Consider the following 27,405-nt stretch of genomic DNA (forward strand, 5'->3'; position numbering starts at 1 on the left):
GGCTCATGAGTAAGGCTGTATTTTAGCCGCTCTTTGTGCACTTGTGCGCGTGCCTATGTGCCGTGTGCATGCACATGGAATGATGTGAAACTGTACGTGAAGTTCACTGTATTTGTATAATTGATGCACAATGTCATCAGAGAATCTCTAGGCATGTGCGGTTATAATGTGGAGACACATTTGCAGTTTGTGTGTGTGTACACACGTGTTATGTTCATGCATTATTCATAGGTAAGCTTCTTGGTGGACTTGTGTGATTTGATGAGAAGGTGCAGGTCTGTGTCAACGTCTCTTATCCTTTATAATTCAGCAACCACCAGCAATTATCATCTTCTCCTTCAGTTTTCCAAAAAGACTTTCGCCTCATTCATTCTAAATTCTCCACATGCCCGCCGTCCTTCGCTCTGCCCTCGCCGCTGAGGTAATGAAGGCACACTGCACAAATCTGTAGCTGAAAAAAAAGCATGAGATTTGAGAATGTGTACCTGTGAAAGATGAATTCATCTGGTCGTGCAGTGAGACTGTTAATGTTATGCTTTTTTTTTACACAAGAAGAAATAAGGTACCAGTGCTTTACTGCAGAAAAAGCATGTGTAAAGTAAATGCATTTTGCTTTTTGAGAATATCTATACTAGCCAAAAATAAAGCACAAGTTTTTATTTTAAATCAATTTATTAGACTGACACTATCATATATGTACATGCGAGATATTTACTGTGAGGCATGGCCTCCTCTGGATGCAATGCACACAGCACACCTGTCTGCCCAAGGTCTGTAAAAAGTCCCAATCTGTTGAGGGAATTGCTCTCCATCCAGGTTAGTGTAGCCTGCAGCTGTGCAATGGTCATTGGTTGTGGTTAACCCTGATGAAAATGTCGACCCAGCATCTCCCGGGCATGCTCAGTAGGACACGTATTTGGACTAAATGCTAGCCAAGGAAGTGTCTGGATATGCTCCTGATCCAGAAAGGCCTTCACTGCTCTGGCGTTCCTGGCAGTGTTTGGGTGGGCATTGTCCGGCTGTAACAGTCATAGGACAGGGTCCTCCTGGAAGAGTGGCACAGGTACAATTTGGAGGACCTCATTTTGATACCTCTTTCCAGTCAGATCTCCGCCAACAACAAGAGTCCAGCATGCAGTCAGCTGCAGCACGGTTACTCATATTTTGGTTTTTGGTGTTCTGAAACCGCCAGCCTGAATGCAGTAAATTTAAGCCATTCTGAGGTGTACAAGTGAGTTCATTTGTATTCACTAAACAAAGGCCATTTACCAAGCCACTCAACCAGAACCAAAAACCACAAACCGAATATGTTTAGCCTTTTCATAGGATTAAAACAATGTACCGGGAGATGGTTTTAAAACTGATTGAAAACATTTTTCATTTCAGTCGCATTTCTTTTTGACAGGTATACTTAAAGTGTACTTTCCCCCTGCTCTCTGTCCTGGTCGTTGTGTCATTGGGCAAGACTCTTTACCCTACCAACTACTGGTGTTGGCCAGAGGGGCCGATGGCGCGATATGGCAGCCTCGCTTCTGTCAGCTGTGACTACAACTGCAGCTTGCCTCCACCAGTGTGTGAATGTGAGAGTGAATAGAAAAGCACTATATAAATGCAATCCATCATTATTATAACACGGAAAAGGAAAAAGGACAAAGAATCCTGAATCTAAATGAACAACACATTACAGGACACAATAAACAGCTGTAAAATCAAAGCCAACAAGCCATGTCTGGGTATTAGGTCTGGACAGTAAGCGGACTTTGACCTTTTCTTTGATCCGTACTCAAAGGGTGCAGTTGCTTTATCCACGCCCTGCTGCAGGCACAGGTCAGTGGTGGGCAGCTCCACAATACTGATTCCTTCAAACATTTCTGTATTTCAAAACATTGTTTTAAAGGAGGGGCGTTCTGATGCCTCGGCAGCACTGTTGCGTCAGAGCAAGAAGATTTTTGGTTCTAATCACGAACAGGTGAAGTAATTTAATAATAATAATAATAATAATGGATTGCATTTATATAGCGCTTTTCGGACATAAGAGACATAAGATGCCTTTATAAGTTGAAACTATATGTGTATTGGTGTTGATATTGGCTATACTGATCCTGGGTTTGGTTGGTAACGGATCAATACCAAAATTTAGAGTATTGCACAGCACTTCTGGTTCCTCCTACAATCCAAAGACTTACATGTTAAGTTCATTGGTGATTTTAAACTGGCTGTATGCGTGAATATGAGAATGGATGTGTCTGTGTCTCACTGCTGTGATAGATTGGAGACCTGTCAAAGGAGGAGTGCCCCGCATTTTAAACCGTGACCACTGCAATAGGCTGCAGCTTCCCTGCAACTCTGAATTGAGTAAGCTATTAAGAAAATAAATGAATGCTTAGCTACAATCTTTAAACTGTAGGAGTAATGAACAACTCGTCACTAAACCAACAAAACATCCCATTTCACTAAAAAAAACAAAAATCAAACAAGTGTTATAAAATGTGTCAGACTGCTTGGAACATAAATCATCATTTAAATAACTACACGAAGAAACGCCTAGACACAAATACTAGAAATGAAAAACACCCTAGCTTTATGGCTTTAGCTTTATCTGTGTAGCAGTTTACAAATATATGTCTGTGTAGGTTCTCAGTCATCCAGGCAGTTAGTAGTCTAAGTTGGTAATCTAAGGCAGTTTGCAATAATGTTTTGCCATAAATGTTTTAAACTCAGATATGCACAGGTATCCAAACACACTCATGTAATTCAAACACACACAGTACATTTTTAACACCCCTCAAACAGAAAAAGAGCACAAACATTTGTGGTTTAACTACAAAAAAGAACAGAAAAAGATTAGAGGTAAACCTGCGAGTCAGGCTAAAAGTCCTCACCAACATCTCATGTGAGGTTTTATGGAATTAGCGGCTGTGGAAAACACGTTCTCGAGTATCTGTCTAAAGTATGAGGGGTCTTTACAGTTTTAAAAAGGCAAAAATGAAACACATCAGATTTTGAAACTCTGAAAATGTCTTTTTAAATATATGATCTTGTCTAAAAGCTGAGACAGGGACAATTAGGGATTATTAAAGTTATACGAAAAGAAAAAAAAATACCAAGTGGAAAATCTCACTTCTAATTATGTTAATTGCCTGCAGGAAAATTTGATAATTGGGTATTAAAAGGGCATCTAAGAGAAACTCTTTTAGAAGTAAAGACAGGGAGGGTATCACTACTCTCTTAAACACAAACAATTTTAAAATAACCTTTTTCAGTGTGAAATAACAAAGGACATGGGAATTTCATCATCTGCTGTTCCCAATATCTTTAAAAGAGTCAGTCAGAGAATCCGTGAAAATCTCTGTACACAAGAGACAAGGCCAAAAATCAATATGGAACGGCCGTGATCTTTGAGGTGTCAGGCAGCACAGCATTAAAAACAGGCACCTTTCTGTAGTGGAAAACACTCCTTGCTTCATCCTCTTTTGCCTGTCACATTCTTTCCATCCGTTGTTGGCATTAACCTTCAACTCACCCGAGCTGCTTTCGCAACATGTATCGGTTTCATCACATCCAGTGAGTCTGAGTGATACCTGTGTGCCGTAGTTGTGCCTAAATCTGGCCACATGTTGATACTCTTATCCATGGCAACACAGTTCAGTGCAAATATGTTTTTTTAACTAGCTTAAATGTCCTTGAAGTTTTCTTAAACACTAACTGAGATCAGTGAAAAAGGGTTTCTCCAAAGAATGTTTCAATGAGGAAGGTTTCTTTTTAAACTGCAAGAGAAATGACACTTAAATCTAGTCAGTTCTTTTTTAAAATGTTTTTTTGTTTATTAATGTGAAATATGAATCTGCAAATATTGTATTTGCAGTTCTACAACTGCTTGACGTTCTCATTCACCCGTTCAAACATGAGCTCACGTACCAATGAGAGTGGAGCAGTGAACACTTTGGCGTGTAGAGGTTTGAGGAATCAAACCACCGTCTGAACTGAATTTCAAAGTGTATGGAAGTCATTGGTGACCTTTTTTTTTCTTTTTATTGAGCATCAAAATGTAATACGAAGATATACATGTAGCAAGGCCACAATGCTCCTTTTTATATATTTACCCCACCCCAAGAACATGTTGGACACCGATCCAGAGGGGGAAAAAATTAAAATAAATAAATGAATAAAGTGAATTTAAATGAAATTCACCGTATTTGAAGATGTGCACCTAAAGGGCAGTAGTTTGCACAAAATTAATCATAATCACACAGAAAAAGGATGTATGGCAGCTGTCAAGCATCTATCAGGTGGCTATGGTTTTAATGTATCCCAAACGGCAAAGAATCTCTCCTTCGACGCCTTTGCGAGCGTACTTTATTTTTTCCAACTGTATAAATTGTGTCAGGTCACTGAACCACAAAGCCGCTTTGGGTGGCTTTTTTTTTAAGTTAAGAAGGAGCTTGGTCAAGTCCCCAAAGTGATGCATATGGAGGAGAAAACAACCAACATTTTTTAACTGTCGAGGCAGGAAAAACACAGGTGTAGCTGATGCCAGTAACAATGGATGCATCCCATTTAGGTGAGTCCTTTCCAGGTATTTTGCTGGCTGGTTGAAATGGATTGATGGGACACTTAATGCATCTCAATAGTCATTAGGGTTATTCATTACACCTGCACCTATTCGGCTGGGATGAGTTAAAATGCAGGCGCTGTAAAGTGACTTTTTCTTACTGGTGATAAGTTCACTAATGAAAGGACCAGAGGAAGTGTAAGTGTCTGTGAACTAATAAAAAAAAACATCTGGACTGTTCATTTTATTGCTCCGAATAGAGATCTGTGAGCATATGCTACTATAATCTAACACACCAGCCCAGGAAAACAGAGCTGATAGATGCTGAAAGGTTGGATGATCACACATCAGGTTATTCAACCGGTTTATTCTAACAGTGTGCACCCTTCTGATGTTCTACTTAAAATCAGAAACTAATAACCATAATGGGGTGTCTGATGATACTGCTGATAACACAAAATGTTTGTACATAAATTATTTGATGCGGATGCAACACCAGCATTTATATAAATAAGAAATACAAGTGTGATTTAAGCTCTTGTTACTGGACAGTCTTTGCCTTTGCAACAGTCTTGCAGCTGAAAGCAGTGTAAGAAGATGTTGCCTCATACAGCTGATGGTAATTAAGCTTGAATTTTGTTGTAGAATAACTAGCTTCAGATCCACCAGCTTCACTAAGAAATAAAACATATATTCTTAAAACAATCTGGATAATCTTACACAATCAGCTCTTACATAGTATATTGTTCTCAAAATGAGATGAATAGGACTTTATGGTGAGATGTAAGACTGCAAGTCTTGGTTAGATCCAGAGTTTTACCAGGAAGCTTAAATTGAGAAGTTATGCAAGAGGTCTTACTCTTAAATTAGGGAAAACAATCTTGTTCCTCTGCTGGAATATTATGTAAACGATTTGTTCAAGCCTGTTAACTGTAGCTTAGTGTTAGCTGGAGTATCCTATTATAACAAAGTTGGATATATTGTCTTAAAATAAGATTACTATTCTAATACAAAGGCCTTCTCAGACAAAGAAGACTCATTTCCTACAAAGAGGTTTCTTTCTATGGCTTTCATCTTTTTTCTTTCTTTTTTTTGGCTGTTCATTTTCAATAAAGCGCAGCTTCGATTACGATGACAGGTGTAAATATACCATGAACATACACTCACTGGACACTTTATTGGGTATGCGTTGCTAGTCCCAGGCTAATTGGCTTCTGAAACACCGCTGCATACTTGCCAAATTTGGACTGAGATGTGGTGACTATGGAGGCCATTTGTATACAGTGAACTCATTCGCATGTTCAAGAAATCAGTTTGAGATTTTTTGAATTTTGTGACATGGTGTGTTAACCTGCTAGAAGCAGCCATCAGAAGATGGGTACAACAAGGTCATAAACTGATGGACATGGTCAGCAACAATACTCCAGTAGGTTGTGGTGTTTAAACAATGATCAGTTGGTACCAGGGGGTCCAAAGCTACCAAGAACATATTCCCCACACTAGTTCATCACTAGCAGCAGTCTGAACTGCTCATACGAAGCAGGATGGACCCACACTTTATGTTGTTTACACCTAACTCTACCATCTACATATTGGAGCAGAAATCAAAACTCATCAGCCTAGGCAATCTTCTATTGTCCAAATTTGGTGAGCCAGTGCGTATTATAACCACAGTGTCCTGTTCTTAGCTGACAGGCTGTGGTCCTCTGCTGCTGTAGTCCACCTTCAGAGATTCTCTTCTGCAGTGAAGCTCTTCTGCATGCCTTGAGTATAGAGAAGAGTGATTATTTGAGTTACTCTTGCCTCCCAGTCACTTTCAAGCAGTCTGGCCATTCTCCTCTGACCTCTCAGATCAACGAGGCATCTTCACCCTGAAAACTACCACTTATTCAATAGTTTCTCTTTTTTGGACCATTCGCTATACAACTGAGATGGTTGTGTGAAAAAATTACAGCACAGGAGCTTGTTTCAGACGAGGCCGTCTGGCACCAACAACAATGCACATTCAAAGTCACCTAAATCACCTTTCTTTTTGATTCTGAAGCACTATTTGAACTTCAGCAGTTTGTTTTGACCATGTCTACATGCCTGGAAGCACTGAGTTGCTGCCATGTGTGGGTAGATTAGGTTTATAAGATATTAGGTTTAACAAGCAGTTGACCAGGTGTACCAAATGAAGTGGCCAGTCAGTACATATAACTTTTAGCACCACCTAAGTAGCTTTGTGTGTGTTGCAATACAATGCGCACAATGATAAAATTTAAAACAAGATATTTTATATTCAGTTGCTTTATGTGTCCAACCAACAATCTAGAAACATTTCAGGCTAGGCAAACTTATTTAAATGTGAAAACCGAGGTGCATAGTACAATAATTACCTAATCAGTGGTAAAAATCACTCATGGTTTGCTGGCTTCCTCGTTCCGATATTGACGCACTTGCTGTTGCTGCAGTTGTGCACATGCATTATTACAGTCATTTTGAGTGCACTCATTTACACATGAATGATTTAGATAATATGGCTATTATATGTAAATTTGGTCTTGTTTACAAGACGACTCAGACAATCAGGCAAGTCGGACTTTGTTGCAATGTCAGGATGTTCCTTTGTTCCCGATCTTAACAATTTGCCTTGACGACTAATAATCTGCAGTGGTCAAAAGTAGAAAAGAGTGACCCAAAATCATCACCGTTATTAAAGCTCTGGCAGATAATTAGGTTGACCGGCTACCTGACAAATCAGATTGCTTGTAATCTCACTCGCAGCACTGATTTATATGTGAGTGTACAGCTGTGCACTTGAATATAAGTGAGTGTTAGTGTGTGGTAGTACCTGCACTTGTGTGTCCCTCTTATCTAGGAAGAGCTGAGGATGTGCCTGTTGCCACACAGAGGGAGATTTCTTTTTTTTCCTTTTTCTAAACCTCAGTAAAGTATAAAGCCACACACACACACACACACACACACACACACACACACACACACTCAGATGAAAACAGCAAGATAGATCTTTTTGAAGTACAATTTCATCTTCTCCCCTTCCCACTTTTCTCCTTTTTTTCTTGTGGTTGAGGTAGGCGTGTTGGATCTGATGTGCGTTACGGCTACAGCCGAGAAATTTTTGTTGGACCAAAGTACTGGGCCTGAGCCCTTTTACGTGCGCAAACAGCATAGACGCACACATGCACGCACAACTGAAGAGAAGAACGGACTCTTCGTCTGTGTTCACGAGGGCTTTGATGTTTAATGTGTCACGTTTTTCGATGCCCTCTGCTGAAAGAGGGTTAAAGCATGTATGTGCGCGTGTGATCTTTCTGCCTGCAGAATAGAGGCACAGTCATAGTGAAGGAGGGTTTGATGTCAGTGTCTCTCTCTCTCGCTCACATACTTTTCCCCCCACTTCTTTCTGCAGCAGGTATCTCAATCTCACTCAGAGGGCTGGAACATTTTTCTCCATCTCATTCACCCCTCTCAGTCTTTTTCTCTTTCTCCCCGTCCACACCCCCACCCCCTCCTCCTCTTTTCTCCCTCCCTCTCTAGTGGCTCGGCCGTGTTGCTGTCTGTTTGTTGGGGGTAGATTATCCTTCATGCAAATATACATTCTGCGATCATTAGCAACTTATTTCACACTCTGTTTGGGGTGCTGCTCTTTTACTCTCACAGTTTCCTCCTGAATCTGAGACGAAATGATTTAAGTGTGCATGGCATTGTGAGTTATTGCTCCAAAGCTGTGAACATTTCGATCCGCAGTTTAGAGACGATGGTTTCCAAATGAGACAGTTATAGGATGACTTTATATTGTTGCAGATAGCACGGGGGGGGGGGGGGGGGGGGGGGGGGGGGGAAGGAAAAAACCAAAACATTCAATGACTCAAATGTTTTTAAGTCAGTTCACATGATCGGAGACATCAGTATTTGGCTCAATTACCTTTCAAGACAATGCCTGGCCGTTTGGTATATTGGCTACGGAGTGCTGAAGTGAATCAAACCTGTGAGTTATGAGGCAGTTATCTCCTACCATTAGGCCCCCCTTGTTGCCAGCAGTCACTCTTCTTGCTGTGCAGTCTCACTTGTTGTCTGAATCTCTCAGCATCTCTTCGCCCCTTTCCCATTTTCCCTCTCTACTTGTCGCTTCTCCAGCTCTTGCAAGTCTCTCTTATCTCCCTTCTTCTCTCGGTCTGTCTCGCTGATTGTAAAATTGAAAAGGGCTCTAATTCTGGTTTTTTGCTCACATAGACTCCAGTGCCTTTTTTTATCCCTTTTTCTGCAATTAATTTACTTCCTCTGAAAAATCTGCTGACTGTCTGTGCTGCTGGCCCCACATGTCATTGCAGGATGAGAAATCCACATTCTTCCAGTTCGGCGCGGCTCTGCAGCAGGAGGCTCTGCTCATGCTTGCTATCATGGAGGAATACGACTGGCATGTTTTTTCTATCGTCACATCCAAGTTCCCCGGGTACCAGGAATTCATAAGCACGCTGAGGGTAACTGTGGATCACAGGTAATGAAAACACCACATACAAACGCACATGTTGTTTTCTTTCCTTTATTTATGACAGCTGACAAGCTGTGTGTTATTGTTTAATGGTTTATTGTTACAGCTTTGTGCGATGGGACATGCAGAGTGTGGTGACTCTAGATGCTGTGGATGGCGACCCAAACTCTAAATCACACATTGCACTCAAGAGGATCCAGAGTCCTGTTATATTGCTCTACTGCTCCAAGGATGAAGCCTTGTAAGTATTTGCGAGTGTTGTTTCGTTGCGCCATTTCTGTCTCTTTGTCACACACTGCCTTCACAGACTTCAGCTTTGGATCTGTCTCCTTTGTTTGACAGGTATATAATGGAGGAGGCTCGGTCCTTGGGTCTGATAGGAGCTGGTTACATCTGGATCGTGTCCAGTCTCACCACTGGCAACCCAGACTTTACCCCTGAGGTAGTGAGGTCCCATATGTAGTAACAGGTGGCCACTTTTGAGTGGTTTGACAAGACAAGCAGTGTTTTTGATCCCAGGCTGTTGCAGGTCATCTGTTGACTATCCCAGATTTCCCCTCTTATTTATGAATGCTGACATACGATACATGGTCAGCTTTTTTGAAAAAAGTTAAATAAAAAATAATATAATTCCCCGTACCCACAGATTAATTGTTTCACATCTAGTTGAATAAATAAAAACTCTGACATATTGTATATATGCATCATATATATGTATGTATATATATATATATATATATATATGAAGATTACAGATTAAAATATCAAATGTAATTGTGATAGATGTTTTATGAGGGGCTGGCTGGTTTCCACTCTTGAACGCTGTTAAACTCTTTATAACCTCACGACAGCAAGATTCCAGGAAATCAAAGCTTCCAGCCAAAACAATTACCCTGGCAGTTGAACCCTGGTTGCAATATTGTGTTTCTACCTGTTTTTGTTTGTCTGTAGATCAGACAAGCAAGATAGAAATTCTTAATTAGTAGGGTTAAGAGGGGCTGGCAGGCAGATGCGATTACATAGACAAGTGACGTTGTGTGTCTGTGCAGAATTCCCAGAATTTGTGAAACTTCATCTTTAATCCATGTATTACATATTAAAAGATGCTTCAAAGACAAATCGTGTTGACCGCTAATACAGTTCACGTCAGAGCATACTAATTTACAAATAATCCAGCAAAAAGTCATCTTTTACACTACTTTGTACGTAACAACATATGATCAGCCCCAAAGGCATAAAATACTCACTTTTCAAAAGCCTTTCAAGTGTTTATTCTCCTAATTCTTCTCCATCTCTGACTCGAGTCTTCCTGTTTGTGTTGGGTTTCCGCCTCTGATTTCTTTCTCAGTCATGGATCTGACTCTACAACTAAAGCCAAATTAAAATGTAAAAACAAAGTACTGTACGGCAGACAGACAGATTGCTGTGCCTGCATTTGTTTTTCTGATGTTTGCTCAGTCCGCTTCAGAGAGATAAAGTTTGAGCTATACAGTTATTTTTTTCAATGACAGCTGCAAGATGTAGGCGATACCTGAATGAGTAATTCAGTTTATAGCCATACAGTCTGTTCACACGCATCTAGTAGCCAGCTATGAATTATTTCCGGAGGACAGACAGAACCAATAAATCATCCGCCTGACACCTTTGAGAAATGCATATGGATGTTTCAAATCTGGGGTAAAAATGTCAAATTAAACTAAACTTGAAGCTTACAAACCATATGTGTCGTTTCTTAGATGTCCTCTCCTCCCCCTCTCAGGTCTTCCCCCTGGGTATGATCTCTGTGTCCTATGATGACTGGGAGTACCCGCTCGAGACACGGGTGCGGGACGGGGTGGGCATCATTTCCTCTGCAGCCACCTTCATGTTGCGGGAGAAAGGAGAGCTACCAGAGGCCCAGAGCAGCTGCTACAGCACAGCATCAGACAGGAGCCCGGGGAAGCTCCCACCTAGTGCCCTGCGCAGGTGTGTGTAACTGTGGATGTGTGACGATTGCGAGGAGATCAAGGTCCAGGGACTTGCATAACTCGGTTGGCTTTGTGGCTGACTGTTCGGCAGCCTTACATAACTCTTTTTAATGTAGTAATAGAGGGGAAGAGGAGAGAAAGGAAGCAGAGATGACAGCAGTGTTAAACACTGTGATTTCTAATGGCTTTTAACACTGTTAGATGTTGTGTACACGGCTGCTCGGTGTGTGAGCTCATTCTGCCTCCTTAGCTGGGAGACCTCAGGCAGACCTTGTTGTTGCCACCCTGTGTTAACTAGAGCTTAGGATGTGTCTTGTGTATGCGTGTGTGTATGATAGTGTGAACCTCTGCGTGTGTACCTTGCTTCACTTCGACTGTCATTAAGTTTGGATTAGAGCAGGTGTTACTGGCTTTGTTGTCTGGATTTCTTTTTTACTTGATCTGTGGGGGGCTCATACAGTGTATGTCAGAAGGTGTGTGTAGGTGTGCATACCAGCATGCAAGATAACGTACTCTTCTCTGAAGTCTCTGTGATGTACAGGCGCACACACATACACACAGAGAAACACAAGCATGCAGATTCATACTGAGCTACTGAGCCGTCACTGCTACAGGGCCGTTAGCTAAACTGCCTCTGTAAAGTTTTTTTTCGGAGTGATATTGTGACTGCATCTTGAATATGAAGCATGCAGTGGCGTATATGCTGTTATAAATCCAGAAGTCTATATTAAACTAACTAAAAATATAAAGGTCATGTTGCTAGGGTCTGCACATTTGTGATGACTTATGAGCTGGCTCATTAGAATGAGAGCCACAGTGTGATTTTCACCATTATGGCTTTATTATCCCATTTTTCTCTCCCATTAGGCCGCTACAGTGTATATCAAGGCATATACAACACTGCTGTTGTTGACAGGTTGATCCAATATAACTCAGACCTCGACAGGAACTCAAATGTTTATTCAAAGCTCTATTCTTACTGTCAGAGGTACCTCATTTGTCTCACTAACTTATTAGATAGAATTTGCATATTTGTCAAAACAACTGCAGCCAATTTTTTTGTGATAATAAACTGACAGGTTGGATTTCCCCCACCCTGATTCGGAAAAGTGGTGAGGCTGTGATCAGGATTCTGCATACATTAGTCTAGATACAATCTTGCCGCAGTGTGCATATAAACAACACGAGGTGGGGAGGAATAGGACAACATAATCCGGCTCTTAAAAGACACTATCAGACCCGCCGGATTTTCTGTCATTCTTGCTTGACAGGAATTAATATCTCTGACTCTAGTTGAGCTTATTTGGTCTCCACAATGATACAGGTTTTTATGGAAGGTTTGTCCTTGTTGTAAATTTCAAAAGGTTATTCTTTTTGATGGAACCAGTGTAGCGTGCAAACCCCTAAGCTGTCACTTTCCTCTAAAAATATGCTCTCTGCCATAATACAGAATTTGGGAAGAAGCCTGCCTTTCTTCTTTATTCATACTTTCATAAAAGTGCTCAGAGAGTATTTCAGCTAATAGAAAAGTGCTTCTCACATAGTGGTAGCAGGATCCACATTAAAAACTGCACTTACTGAAGGAGGGGGTTTCATATCTTTCTATGATGCAACTCTTTCTTCCACGTACTATTTAAACCTCTACTGAATTTCTAGGCGATGATGATACATTTATATAAAAATCGCTGAACCCACTTCATAATGTAGCTTTACATTTCATTTTCATTACACAAGGAATCACAATACAAACAGGATTTGGTTCTCCTGCGTGCCTCAAAAACACAGCGGCGTCTTTCGTTTACATCAGAAACTTTTTTCTCCCCCAAAATGGTAACAAACCTGAAATAGGAGGCGACAGCAGTTTCCCAGAATAAACTGCCACAGCGTTTCCGCTACGTGTACTCAGCCGTGGCGATGCGCTGTGACAAGGGCATCACCTGCTGCACCGGGAAGATTTTTCCAACACAAAAAATATATATTTGTCTTGACGTGCCCCTTATAGTCCAAAGCATTGTGATCTGTGACAGAGGTAGGTCTGGTTGTAGAGTGAAGCCTGTAATGTTTGGCTGTGTAGGTTCATATTTAATTATTGTGTTTGCTGGGAGAGGACATAACTAAACCGCATATATCTATATTTACTTTTATTTATTTTGCAGTGCCAGTACACGAGGGAGACGGGGACCTTTTGTTTACTTTTTCTCAGTGTGAGTGGAGCCAGCTTTCACAGAGCACAGGCCTTTTTCCAAGTCTTTGTAAGAACAGATGATTAATGTAGCTCCCTCTAATCCACTGTCCGACTACAATATTTATGTGTGTTGACTCTAATACCTCTCCTGGAGATGGGACAACATAAAATCCCACCTGTTTGAACTGGAGTGTAATTATCATTGTTTTCAGCTGCAGGGTGCGTGCTAAACAGTGCTCACATGGTTCTTTTTATGCATCTTGACTTGCTGTCGCAATATCTGAGTGCACGCATGACTCCTTCATGGCCCCGTGCCCTGGTTAGCTCACGTAAAAAAACTGCTTGTAACTCTTCCTTTTTAATAGTAATTTAGACAATGTATGTTTAGATGATGGACTGAGACAGTTTTTTTCTGGATGAAAAGGGGAATCTTGTACAGAGTATGAATATGTTTATAAAGCAGATGTTTGCCTTCTGAAATATTCTGTTTTAGCTGAAAGATATTTCATTCGTACGGCATCACCCGATGCGGTGTCGAGATGATTCAGACAATTTCTAATAAAACAGAACACAAGGTGTCAGAGAAAAGGTGTTGTCTGTTTTGGACAGCTGCTGTCCTGCCTGTGATTCAGTCTTTAAGGTAAACGTTCTTGGACAGGCCTTCTCTCCCCTAGTGGGAATCCACACTATTATCCCAGTCGTCACACTCAGAAATCCTCTCCTTCTGAAAATTGTTTCACTGGAGCGAGTGTATCTTTAATCCCCATATCACTGTGTGTGATACCGGTTCATTTACTTCTCTCTGCTGCTTCACTTTAGCGAGTGTGTAAACGTTTCAGCATAGGATCTGTTTGCGTATGCAGGACAGCTTTAGTGAGTAAAAGAGTGAGGGCAGCCTTGTTGCACCAGAGACTTGTCTTTCAGGCATATATCTGTGGAGAAATCAATGCAGAATGTTGATGGGAGAGATACGTGGCCTCTGACTCTTCCCACTCCTACATACAAATATATGCACGCACACGCGTACACACTCAGGCATCTGCGCACACACGGTGGGTGAAGACAACATTGATTTGAAGTGGAGACACTTGCGGTGATTACAGAGTGCTTAACTTGTTATTTTGAACGTATTTGCTGTTGTGCACATATACAAACACTCCAGCAGATGCAAATCAACAAAAAACTCTCCCCCCCCATGTGTTTCAGGCACATGATGCACGTGTGGAATGAAGGCCGAGATTTATCCTTTACTCCAGACGGTTACCAGGCCAACCCAAAACTGGTGGTGATCGTCCTAAATGTAGAAAGGAAGTGGGAGAAGGTAACAAATGAGTGCGAAAATTTAAAGAAAAAACTTTAATAAGTTTGTGGATTTTTGGAGTGATTTTTGTGACCGTGATTTTTGGTGTGTTTTTCCTCCCGTGCTCACAGATGGGCCGCTGGGAGAACGGGACGTTGTCGCTGATGTTCCCGGTGTGGCCGAGGTATAACTCCCATGGGGACGAGGATGCCGATGAAAACCACCTCTCCATTGTCACTCTGGAAGAGAAACCTTTCGTCATTGTGGACAACGTAGACATCCTCACTGGCACCTGCATGAGAAACTCAGTGCCCTGCCGCAAACATGTCAAAAAGTAAGTACCTGCACCCACACCTGCCCACTGCCCACATAAAATCACAAGCCAGGTTGTTAGCCATACTTCGCATGCCCCGAAATGGTGTTGCTACAAGAGACAGATACCTGTTTGTTCTTCGAAAAGGTTCAGTCTCATTACGACACAGGTAGTGTATCTCTTGGCTGAACAGAATCACACCTCTCTAACCAGTCTCAGTGTGTCTGACGGGATGATTGTCAATCAGCTGCCCTTTGTTCTTGCACTTTTCGGGATCTATACTGGGCCCACTCGTTTTTAGTTTATATAATAATGATTCACCATCTGTTTGTCCTCTAGTCTGAAATCCAAATGTACAGTACGTAGCTTGCACTGTAATCGAGGCAAACTCGATTACGCTTCAGCACAACTTAAACTAAACTCACAAACTCTGCAGCCCATGTTACAACTTGACTGAAAATGTTCGCACTTATAAGAGGAGCAGCTTTCGCCTAGCTCGATTTTTGTATTCTTTTCCCGCTGTCTGTTCTTTGCCAGTGTTGTACAAGAATAAAAGTCTTGTGTCAGAGACAGAACCGACACACACAGCCCGAGTTCTCATTTGGTTCAGAGGTAATCAGTTCTGTCAGCATTAATAATTAATTGCTCTCTGTTGCTGTCAGCTCACTAATGCCAATCTGTCGGTATACTCGATTTTTGTTTCTCCTGCCGCTTTAGTGGCAAGTGCAGCCCTCTGTGGTTTTATTGTTTCATTAGTTCGGTTTGATTTGTGTTTTATTTTAAATGCTCTAAATGTGTTGCTTGTTTTTAAATATTGCAACACAGCTAATTAGTAACCCTGCTTATTGTTTTCCTCATATTGCATATTGTACATTAACACTGCTCTCATTAAGGCTGTGCGTGCTTGGATCCTGGAAGAATGTGGATATTACTCATAATGGGAAAATTAAACCCCCCGGTGGTACTCTGCACCTTTCATGATTTGGGTTTTACGTGTGACTTGGAGAACTTATTCAAAATATTATTTAATACAGTTTTTTCTTCCTGATTTTTGTTTTCTTAAAGAGGTTGGCTTGAATTTATGGGTTCAAAAACAACCAACAGATCTCTCAGCCTGAGCTTGATTATAAGATCTTTTGATTCTGCGTCATCACGTACTTCTGTCCATCCCATTCTTATGAAGGGGGTATATTCTGGAAATTTAACACAACATTGTTTTGATTGCAGTGTCACAGGAACACTGCATCTGGCACAGATGTTCAGCCTGACTCAAGGAGGCACTGGTTTGAGTCTTAGAGTCAAAGCTCACTTTGACCTCACAAAACACATTTTTAAAATCAAGAATTCATAAGGCAATTATAACAAAAACTTCACATAATTTTATAACAGGATAAAATGGTGAGAGAATGACATTTTATATCCAAAAGGTCGAGCAACATTTTTGTTGTTCTGCAAACACACTTTTGTAGCTATTATTCTGTGTCACAGCTCAGGAACAGAAGGGGACATTGTGGCCATTTTTAATATTTAGGTGTCCATCTTTTAAACTATATCAGAGCCTGCATGGAATATACATAATGAATCTGGACTGATATGGCCGTAAACCTTATCTTGATTGGTTTGCAGAGGCCAAAAACCCAAAGGTGGTAATTCCAGTTTAAATTTGGACAGTTTTTTCTATAGAAAAGTATTTTTTTAAATACATTTTTACACTTAACTGTTTATTAATTGAATAATTGATGGACTGATTATTTAAATTATTTACTGTACATGTGAAAAGTACATGCAGTACACTAAATAACTGGGTTTAAGACAGTTGTTTGGATAAAGCTTTTTGGGCTTGATCAGGTGACCCTAAACCTTCTCTTAGTTAGGCTTAGTTATGTCAACAGGTCTGGGCTGCTAAGGCTTCCCATGATGCACTGAGTATTTCTTCATTTTTTCACTCTCTATGTGTTTATACACCAGTGTGCATTTAATCATTAGTTATTATTCGACTCTCTTCCACTGCATGTCTTTTGTCCTGTCTCCCTCCTCTCACCTCCAGCCACTAGTGGCAGATGTCCACCCCACCCTGAGCCTGGTTCTGCTGGAGATTTCTTCCTGTTAAAAGGACCTTTTTCCTTCCCACTGTCACCAAGTACTTGCTCATAGGCAGCCGTCTGATTATAGTCTTTACCTTCCAATAAAAAGCACATTGAGGCTACTGCTATTGTGATTTGGTGCTATATCAATAAACTTAATGTAAACTGAATTGATAGCACATATCAAATTAGTGATATGTGGTATTCTGTGAAATAAGCACCTTATCTTGGCATCAACACAGTGTTCAGTAGATTAGAAAATGTTGATCATCAGAGGCATTAAATTTCTTTCAGCCTTTTTTGTTTTCATACCAAGAACATAATCTTGCTTTCTGGGCATCTCCGGGGCACTCAGTTATGTGTAACAATTTTTAGCAGAGGTTAATTTATGTTATATAAAAAAGAACAAACCCCAGCCTGCACAATGCCTGGAGACATAAAATGAAAAGATGTTTCATGTGGGACGCTGCCCAACCTTTTGTCATCGCCCATCTGGAGTGCTGCAACATCCACCAAGCCGGCCTCGTAAAGTATTCTGTTCAGCAGAACGCTGCAGCCTGCCCTGCCGTCAACCTCCCCAAGTTCTCCCTGCCCTCCCCACCTCCTCCACACTCTTCTTCCTCACTGGCTGCCGGTGGCTGTTCGCATCGAATTCTAAATTCTGGTCCTGGCGCTCAAGGCTCCTCGGGGAGTCGTGCGTCCATATCTGCAGGCTGCGGCCTATCCAAACTCACCAGCTTGTGCTTTGTGCTCTGCTACAACCGGCCACTTAGCTCTCTGCTCCCTGCGGCAGCTTCGTCGTCATTTCACCTGGCCTTGACTTGTTCTTCTTTTTTTTTCCTCTTGCTCTTCCCCAACAGCAAAATGTCCTTTCTACTCCAGGCGGGAAAGCAGAATTGCTCCATATCCTGTGTTGTAAAATATTCCCTTGAATATCTCGATTCCTCACTTACATTAAAAACATCCCTCATACCCGTTTGCTTAAATTTTTTTCTTATCATTATTTTTCGCAAGTCTTTATCTGATATCTGATGGCTTTATCTGGATCCCAGAACATTTTGTTATCTGCTATCAGCACTCTTGACAACAGTATCACAAATTCACACAGGCTTTGCCATGCTACTTCATTTAATGTGATTATTTTATGTGTACATATATATATATATATATGACAACATAGTACACTTTTACTGTTACTGTCCACCTCATTGATTGATGTTTGTTCTGCACTGCATGTCATTTCTGTTGCAACAAATTGATATTTTTTCAGTTGATTTAAGATGAAAATGATGAAAAGATATTTTTGATAATAGGCCTTTAATAACATCAAATATAGATTCCTCAGATGTCATATCAGTTCAATGTGTTTTAACGTACATGACATTTGTTTTTAAGTCAGCCCAGCACAGAGCTTTTGAGCCTTTTTTTCAGCAGCGGCATGTCAAACAATACTGAGGACTCTTCTCTTTGAAAGAACTTAAAAGGCATTATTGTAGAGGCTGAAATATGTCGCATGCCGTCTTGAATGTATAAACAAAAAGAAGATATTTTTTCAGATATACAGTGAAAGTAGAACTTTCTCAATTAAACTCCTCTTGGATTTGCTCCATTTATCTACTTTACAAATGGACACCTCGACCAGTGGCTCTCCGTGACGAGATAAGGCAGCTTTTCTTTTTTGCTCATTTTGCACATTTTGGATGTCCAGTTTGGAGCCCCTAAATATGCATTATAATCGACTGAGGTTCATTTTGTCACTTATTGAGTACCATATGTGTGCTTTCATTAACCACAACACAGCCCTAGTGTTCAACTAACATCTCTTTTCTGAAGCATTCTGTGTCATCAATGCGTCGGTTCATCCAGACAGCAGAAAATAGTTGAAATTGTTCAGGATAGTCATTAGCGTGGGTTAGCATAGATAGGATAGGATAGGACTGTCACTGCTAACCACAGGGGAAGTGCAAAAACTCACCGGTAATTACTTTCTTTGAAGATTTCTTTAACAGCCAGAAGCCACCATATTAAAGGTTTTGCATCTGTAGAACTCAAAGAAGGCAGACGGGAGATGCCTCAGAGAAATGGATGCATCATAACAACCTCTGAGATTATCAGCACTGCAGGCAAGGACTATTAGACGTCTGAATCACCTCTCATACAGAGCTTAACTTGTGACCTTAACCAGTCATCCGCTAGTGGGGATTGCTGTAAAATCTGAGGTAAAAAGACAAGTTTCTTCTACGATTGTCATGTTTATGTGCAGCACTTCATGTGCAGATGTCCATACATCTGTATACAGTACATACATCTAACCCCCTACAGCTGCTACATTTACACAGTCACTACTTCCATATCATTTGCATCTGTTTGTTGTTATGAAAATAATCAAAGAGATGTACTGTATGTGAACCTCAGGCAGCCTGTTGGTTTGTGTATATGTGTCTGTGTGTTTGCATGTTCAGAGAGAGCATAGCTGGGAAAAACTAATGCACACAGTATGTGTGCATCAGAACACCTGCGACACTGAGATTTTACATAGTCAGACTCACTCACACGTATGTATACGATGCTCGCTCTGGCTCTTTCTGTCTCTCTCGTACACGCAGTAATGATGCGCCGCAGATACAGTCGACTGCAGTTAAAGGATCTGTTAATCCTTTGATGTGTCGTGTCTTTGACAGTCGTTCTCGGTGTTCTGTGTGCGCGAATCCCTCAGTTCTTCATGAACTTTCTCCTGAATTGGAGTCAGCGAAAAAGGCAAGTGAAAAGGTCACAGAGCTGCTGCTCCCATCCGCATACAGTACGCTACATCAAAGATTGCTGACATGGGAACGGAATTAACTTTTCATGGAAATGCTTTTGAAAATGCTGGTAGGGTTTAATAGATTATGAGAATCATTTGATCCAACAATGCAGTTTAGTTCACTGCTCTGAGGTCCTCGGGGACGGCTGTCAGAAAAGTTTACTTAAACACCGGCTCGAATTCTGTGCATCCTATGTGTGTGGCTGCAGAGTTTTTTGGGGCAGCATCTTCCTACAGACGAAAGCTGAGAAACACCGAGGAGGCAGAGCGAAAAGGACACAGAAGACAGATGAGGAAAGGACAGCTGATATTTTAATTATGTGGGTTGGTTGTTCTGTAGCTCTATTTAAAGCCCAGTAGCTCATGCTCGGTACCCCTGTGTTTTTTTATCTGGTTTGGGTAGCTGGCACTAAGGGAAACACACAGTCCCTCACACACACACACTGTGAAAGCTCTCTCTGCCCTTTAGTAGTGTCATAATTCTAGTTTTACAGTTTGATGGAACCACCAGATGTGGAGCGAGCAGGCAGCTCGCACAGTTACACACATAACACTCAAATGTCCTCTGATATAAAAAATGACCTAATTCTGTTTGTGCATATGTTTGTTGCAGTAACAGCACATCAGGAGGAGGCGCTTATATTAAGCAGTGCTGCAAGGGTTTCTGCATTGACATTCTCAAGAAGATAGCCAGGAATGTGAAGTTTACCTATGATCTCTACCTGGTCACCAACGGGAAACACGGAAAGAAGATCAACAACGTCTGGAATGGCATGGTTGGCGAGGTACTGCCTGTCTCTGTCTTAATAAATGAATGTATTACTCTGTGAGTCTGACTTTCTGTGCAAGCATTTCAATTAACAATGATATGAAATAGAACTTTAAGAATAGCAGTGACATAGTGCTGCCTGCTAAGTTTTTTTATGCTTAGTCTGCCGGGCTACTTTTGCAAAATGTAACCTGTTCTCTCTCCGGGCATAATGATGTTTTGTGAGATGCCACCTGCATTTTCTAATTACACACAAGATGTCGTTTAGAGTTGGTTCCTTCACATACTGGCACACAGATATATTGGCTGCCTTTAGAAACCAACAATGCCCACGTTTTCACTTAGTAGCTAGTTACAGCTAGTTACAGTTTGCCAGCACTGGGTTGGATTCCTTTTTGCCTTCAGAACTACCGAAATTCTTCATGGAACACTTTTAGCAAGCCGCTCGAAACATTGCTCGCTGATTTTGATTGTCTAAGATGTGAAAATCGCATTTCAGCACATCCCAAAGGTGCTCTGTTGTTTTGAAATCTGTCAACTGTTGAGGCCATTTGAGTACAGTGATCTCACTGTCATGTTCAAGAAACCAGTTTGAGTTGATCTGAGCTTTGTGACATGGCGCATTATCCTGAAGCAGCCATCAGAAGACAGGATGGATCCATGGTTTCATGTTGTTGACCTTTACTTCCAAAAATCACATTAGAAATCCAGACTGATAAGACCAGGAAAATGTTGGTATGCCTGTGCGAATTGTAGCCTCAGATCCTGTGTGTGGTCTCCTGCTGCTATAGGCCATCTGCTTCAAGGTTGGACACTTTTGTTTTTAATTTGGCTTATTTTCACTTTCTGCTTTGGTTTAGGCACCAAACGAGACTCCCAAATACCCTCATTTAGTTACATTTATTAAAAGATGCAGTGTAAAATATGCTTCTTCACATTAGTAATGACACTTGTTGGCAAATGACAAGTTAGGGGTGACAGACCTATCTCACTAACCATAAACCGGTCTGTCAGGGCATCGTGGGTAAATGAGCCATGCTAGTTTGGCCAAATGAGTATTAATTGATGGTCCCAGAAACGTGAATGGGCTGAGAGGCAAGAGGCCAGTTAAACAATAATATTTAGCAAAGTAAAAATGAATAAGCCGTAAGAGCATTTTCATCATGTTTTGGGGGGGGTGCCCATTTTTCCCGCTTTCATTTCCTTTAATACCGATAAAAGTGATTCTTAAAAAATGGATTGCTAATGGGTTTTTTTTAAAGAGGCTCAGTAATCGCAATTGTTTTTTTTTAATTAAATTAATTAATGTCTCAGTACAAGAGCAATACTGTTTAAGTGGGATGAACTTGAAATAAACTGCAGTGCCTGTGTTAATTCTAATGAGGGAACTTGTAATTCTAATGACTTCTTTTTATTACTTTAAGGACAACGATGGAGCCCTGGGGGCACCGAGGCATGTTTTAGACTTTGGCTATAAAAACAATGCGATTAGTTGGATCAGTTCAATGTTTCTGGTTGTTTCACATAGTTTGTTATCAATATGAAAAACATAGAATATCAGCTTTGCTCTCAAACCTACAGTTTGCACTCTCAGATCTCAAAACACAGCTCTGGGAGGTACTGTTTAATGTGTTTTGATTAGCTTCAAAGTGTAACCGAAATGCAACAACTGCCCAGCCGCTTGTTTCTTTTCACTGAACAGTTATGTCCGTGGGTCCTGATTTAAAAAGGGGACAGGATACCATCAGTCTTACCCAATTCCTATCAATTATCTTATCTGGAAATGATTTATTCAGCCACAGATCATATTAAAGCTAAACGCTGCCACAGGGAAACCTTTAAACTGAAATTGACACCAGAGATAATGAAACCTGACATTACGATCCACAGATTGTTCACGGATCAGACCACTAGAAGCCTTTCGACAATTACATTTGAAAAAGAAAAACATAATATTTTATTTCCTACTAAAAAAGACATCTTTATGAGGAGAATGTCCCTCTGTCACAATACACTGAGACATTTACAAATGGTGGCACAATGAAAAAGACAGCTGTACTTTCACTTTTCATCGGATTGGCTGGAGCTGCCCTCCAACTACGACTGACATTCCGAGTTATACCCTGTGATACAATGTGATATTTCACATCCAAAATAAAAAGCAGGAAAAAGTCAGAGTGAAACTGTGTGATGTTGTCCAAATATTTACAGAGCTCACTGTATTTATTTCTGACAGTGTAGGCAGTAAGTCATGCTCTTGGTATAACAGCGCTTCTCTCTCTCTCTGGTTGCTAGGTGGTGTATAAAAAGGCAGAGATGGCCGTTGGCTCGTTGACCATTAACGAGGAGAGGTCGGAGGTCATTGACTTCTCTGTGCCCTTTGTGGAGACTGGCATCAGCGTCATGGTGTCACGCAGCAACGGGACCGTCTCGCCTTCAGCCTTCCTCGGTAAATCCATCGCTCTCTTTTTAACTCGACCCCCCTTTTTTTTTTTCTTTTATTCTCTGGCGGTCCCCCAACTCAGTTGACTACTGGGGGCAGAGAAAAGGGGAGGAGCTTACATGTTGGCGAAGTCTTGCACATAAAATGGAATATTTTATTCAGACAGTATATGCTGGCCAAATTCCACTTGTACTCTTGACTTTATCTGAGCCTCAACACCCTAAGCACATTAATATTTCTACCAGAGCAGAGGAAGTGGAGTGTGCCAGCTGTTTTTTGAAAAGTCAGCTCAGACAAAGCACTCTTGATACACCCCTCCCCCCTTTCCTCTCCCCTGCCTTCTCCTCCTCTCCAGTTGTTCAGACGACTAGGAATTGAAGCGCTCCTCTGTGGTTGCCTAATGTCTTGTATTGTCATTGGAGCGAGGCAGGGAGCGAGGGGGTGTATTGGACCATGCGTGTGTTGGTCCCAGCGTATCAAGCCATGTGTCAGTATGCACGTGTGTGTGTGCTGGGAAAAAAACAAAAACGAGACATTTTTGCGATATTATAGATACATACATATATATTTATATATATTTATATATTGGGACGTTTGTGTAGTGAGACAAGGATGTGTGGAGAACGAAGGTGCTGTGGCCGTATGTATGTTAAGGGGTGAATGCTTTGTGCATGTATTTATGTTAAAGCTTATTGTATGATTGCGTGCATGTATGCATGTGTGTGTGTTTAAGCAAATGTGTGTGTTGAGCCTGCGCCAGGGTATCAGTGACGGTTCAGTATCTCGCACTCATATTAGAGGCACCTCAGCGCACAATCTCTCAGGGTTGGCTAACCCTGGCAGTCACATACTTACACATGCAGTGACACACACACACACACACTCACATACAATTTGTCTGGGTTCAATGTCTCTGGCACTCATCCCGCTCTCTGAACTCCTGCCCTGCTACACACCAAACACACAAATAGATCACATACACATGCCCACAGCAGGGCACAACAGATCACTCTGGGCTTGGTTCCTCTCTCTCTCCCTCTCTCTCTCTCCCTCTCTCTCTCTCCCTCTCTCTTCCTTTCTCTCTCTCTAACCCTTTCCTCTACCATCTCCCCCCGCCCCAGGCCTCTCCCTCTCTCTCAGCTCTCATCCAAGGGAATAATGAGAAATATGGAAATGTGCTCCGTCAAACTCTCTGTGACTAACTCTCCCTCTCCTTGCCTCCTCTCTCACTCCATCTGTATCCCTTTTTCCCCTCTCTGTTTCTTCTCTATCATCATTTCCTCACTTTATCTCCCCCCTCATCCCTGTTTTTTTGTGTGTGTGTGCGTCTCTTCTTTTATTTCCGCGAGTCTGACTGCCTCCACTTTCCCTCTACGTCCCTCACTCCTGCTCCTCCACGATATCTCGCTGTCTCGTGTACTCGATTTGCCTTTAACTCTTTCTGCTCCCTCTCTCTCTCCTTCTCCTTCCTCTCAGAGCCCTTCAGTGCATCGGTTTGGGTGATGATGTTTGTGATGCTGCTCCTTGTCACAGCCATCGCCGTCTTCCTCTTTGAGTTTGTCAGTCCGCTGGGCTTCAACCGCAACTTGGCCCAAGGCAAAGGTAGACTTACACACACACACACACACACACACACACACACACACACACACACAAAGAATATCACACCAATCATTTTTCCCAGGAGCAAGAAGCCCTGAAGCAAAAGAAGTGACCTATTATCACTTAACTTCAGACAGTTCAGGTAATGCTACAGAGCATTAGCATTTCTCTCCCAGAACTACCAAACCTGTAATCTGAGGCGTCATGAAAAACCAAAACTTCCAAAGCTTTCCTGTCGGCTCTGAATTGGAGATTAATGTTGTATAAAATGTTGTGACTTAATTTAACATTTAAATCAGCTAAAGGCCGATCCAGAAGTAGCAAGTGAATGTTTTTTCCTTTGATTTTCCACTCAGCACTTCTGAAAGTTCAGGAAATCTATACATTGTGTTTAGCTTGCTGTTTTTTTCACCTCCCACTGATTGAACAATGAGTGCTTGGTTTAAAACTTTGTAACTAGATTTTTAACCTGAACATTTAGATCCATTTGACTGAAGCCACAATTTGGAAATCTGATTACCTCTTTTGCTTTTTTTCATCTTCTTTTTTTGTCTTTTCCTTTGCAACATATTAATCTGAAAAACATTCATTTGGGTTTGGCTCGACCCACCAAATTGGAAATTAGATCAGTTAGTGGACAAATTTGTTCGAGACTTTGATTTAATTGGCCAAAAACTTTTTTTCCCCACTATTTCTTTTTTTTTTTAAACCCAAGAAAATGCTTGTTTTTCACAGTGACATTGAAAAATGCTCAGGTTGAGTGCATTTTTACAAAAATCATCCCCCTGATTCTATTAAATTATAAAGCACTTTTTCCTTCATTTACAAATTATGTCTCTATTCTAAAATAGGCTGCCAGTTATAAAAACGTATTGTTTTAAGCATCACATGATGGTGAGGAGAAGAAGGTGGAAGAAGAACCTGTGCAAAAAAAAACAGTCGGGTGTAAGAGAAAACAAGGGTTTTCTGATTCTTATTGTTATTTTTTTAAATTAATTTAAATACTTGGAAGTTAAAAATATCAGCCGTAGAAGACGTTACAAAAATTTATTTAATTCTTTAGTTTTTCATTTTTCTGTTGCAAATCAAGGTCAGTGAAATTACCATATTAGTTACCTTAGGGTTAGGGTTGGGCTGGTTAGATGCCATGATGTTGAGGCCATTTTAGATGTTTACTGAAGTTTGGTTTCTCACTCGAAAAAGGGTTAACAACCAGTTGCTGTTGTTTTGACAGCAGAATGTTTCCCTTGCTCAACAGGACTTCCTTTGTTGTATTTTTCATGTAAAATATTGCAACATATGTTGACAGTTTGTTCTGGACCGCAGGCCTGACCAGGCTTAGCACTCGGATTCGGTCATGCTCTAGTATTACTCACAGAAAGTATTTTGGTTTTATCTTGATGAAATAATATGTCATTTAGCATCATTCATGATTAATGGTGCCTTCACAGATGTGCACATTTGCATTAAAGCACTCCATATACAATATCAGATGGCAGCTTTTGAATTGGAAGTAAAAAAAAAAAACAAGCTGAATGGCCCCTCTCATCTTTAGCCCAGAGCACACAACATCTCTAAGTTGTCCATGAAGAATTTCAAATATTGATTCCCCCAGACCACAGGACCGTTTTTCCCTCAACTTGAGCTTTAAATTGTGATTTTCTTGAAGAGTTTGAACTTACTGTTAGTGCAGCAATGACCTGTATTCACCAAGATTTTGATTTTCTGTAGTATTTCTGAGCCTGTGCACAGGAATTACCACACATTACTGTAATCATTTAATAATAAAATACAATACAATTTTATTTATATAGCACATTTAAAAACCAGAGGTATGCCAAAGTGCGTCACAGAACCAATTAAGAGCAATAACACTGTATATGTAGATAATAAAATCCCCAGTTTCTTTGTATTTTTATGTTAAAAACAGCTACTCACGTTAGCAAAAACCCTCATAAGTTCTGCTGGGTTTATTTTCTTTATATACAACTTTTCCAGTCATCTGTTGCCCCTGTCTTAACTTTCTTTTTGAAACATGCACCATTTTCAGTTAAATGTAGTTGAAATGACTTGTAAGTCATTGCATCATTTTTCTAATTTACATGTTACACAAAGTTCAAACTTTTTGAAGTTCATGTTGTGAGTTTAAGGTTTTGTACACGGGTCCTTTCCCCGTTTTTTCACTTTTTCTTTATTGTTGCTCCTTCTTCTCCCCTGCCTGGTCCCTGTCTCCGTCTCTCTCACAGACCCACATGGCCCCTCATTCACCATCGGTAAGGCCATATGGCTGCTGTGGGGTCTGGTGTTCAACAACTCTGTGCCTGTGCAGAACCCGAGGGGCACCACCAGTAAGTTCATTGTCTCGGTGTGGGCCTTCTTTGCTGTCATCTTCCTGGCCTCCTATACTGCCAACCTGGCTGCTTTCATGATCCAAGAAGAGTTTGTGGACCAAGTCACTGGACTCTCTGACAAGAAGGTGGGGTTAAACACACACAAATGGACATGTAAACACACACGCGCGCACACACACACACATTCACAGTCAGGGTTGCTCTTGTAATGGATGCCAGCCCTGCAGCCAGACAGGACTCTCTAGGGAGCGCCCTTGGGCTTCAACAGCCCAAACCCTCTGGCCGTAGCTGTCACCACACTAACACTGCCAGCACAGCAGACCCACAGGCACACACACACACTCACTCACATACACACACACACACAAGCTGCATAGATCAAAGCCGTGTGTGTTTGTGTTTGGATGTGTGTGTGTGTGTAGTTTCCAGGGGCTGGCAGTGTCAGCAGAACCCCAGCCAGTCTTACGCTAGACTGGACACACAATGATGATGACTGATGAGTCCACTCCACTGTCTCTCCCACCTCCTTCCTCCTCTGTCT

At 41.2% G+C, this 27,405-nt stretch overlaps 1 protein-coding gene across 1 annotated transcript in view; it reads left to right on the forward strand.

Annotated features, from left to right (window-relative positions):
• Positions 1-27,405, forward strand: part of grin2ab (glutamate receptor, ionotropic, N-methyl D-aspartate 2A, b) — a 114,613-nt gene that overhangs the window by 75,046 nt on the left and 12,162 nt on the right. Inside the window, exons 5-14 of the mRNA XM_087841630.1 lie at positions 8,887-9,053; positions 9,154-9,288; positions 9,390-9,489; positions 10,807-11,012; positions 14,406-14,520; positions 14,631-14,833; positions 20,313-20,484; positions 22,764-22,917; positions 24,388-24,513; positions 26,760-26,989. Of these exons, the coding sequence (XP_087697756.1) occupies positions 8,887-9,053; positions 9,154-9,288; positions 9,390-9,489; positions 10,807-11,012; positions 14,406-14,520; positions 14,631-14,833; positions 20,313-20,484; positions 22,764-22,917; positions 24,388-24,513; positions 26,760-26,989 (1,608 nt within the window). The remainder of the gene's footprint in view (positions 1-8,886; positions 9,054-9,153; positions 9,289-9,389; positions 9,490-10,806; positions 11,013-14,405; positions 14,521-14,630; positions 14,834-20,312; positions 20,485-22,763; positions 22,918-24,387; positions 24,514-26,759; positions 26,990-27,405) is intronic.

Source organism: Neolamprologus brichardi, chromosome 6 (genome assembly GCF_056152115.1).
Source record: "Neolamprologus brichardi isolate AB-2024 chromosome 6, ASM5615211v1, whole genome shotgun sequence".
NCBI lineage: Eukaryota > Metazoa > Chordata > Actinopteri > Cichliformes > Cichlidae > Neolamprologus > Neolamprologus brichardi.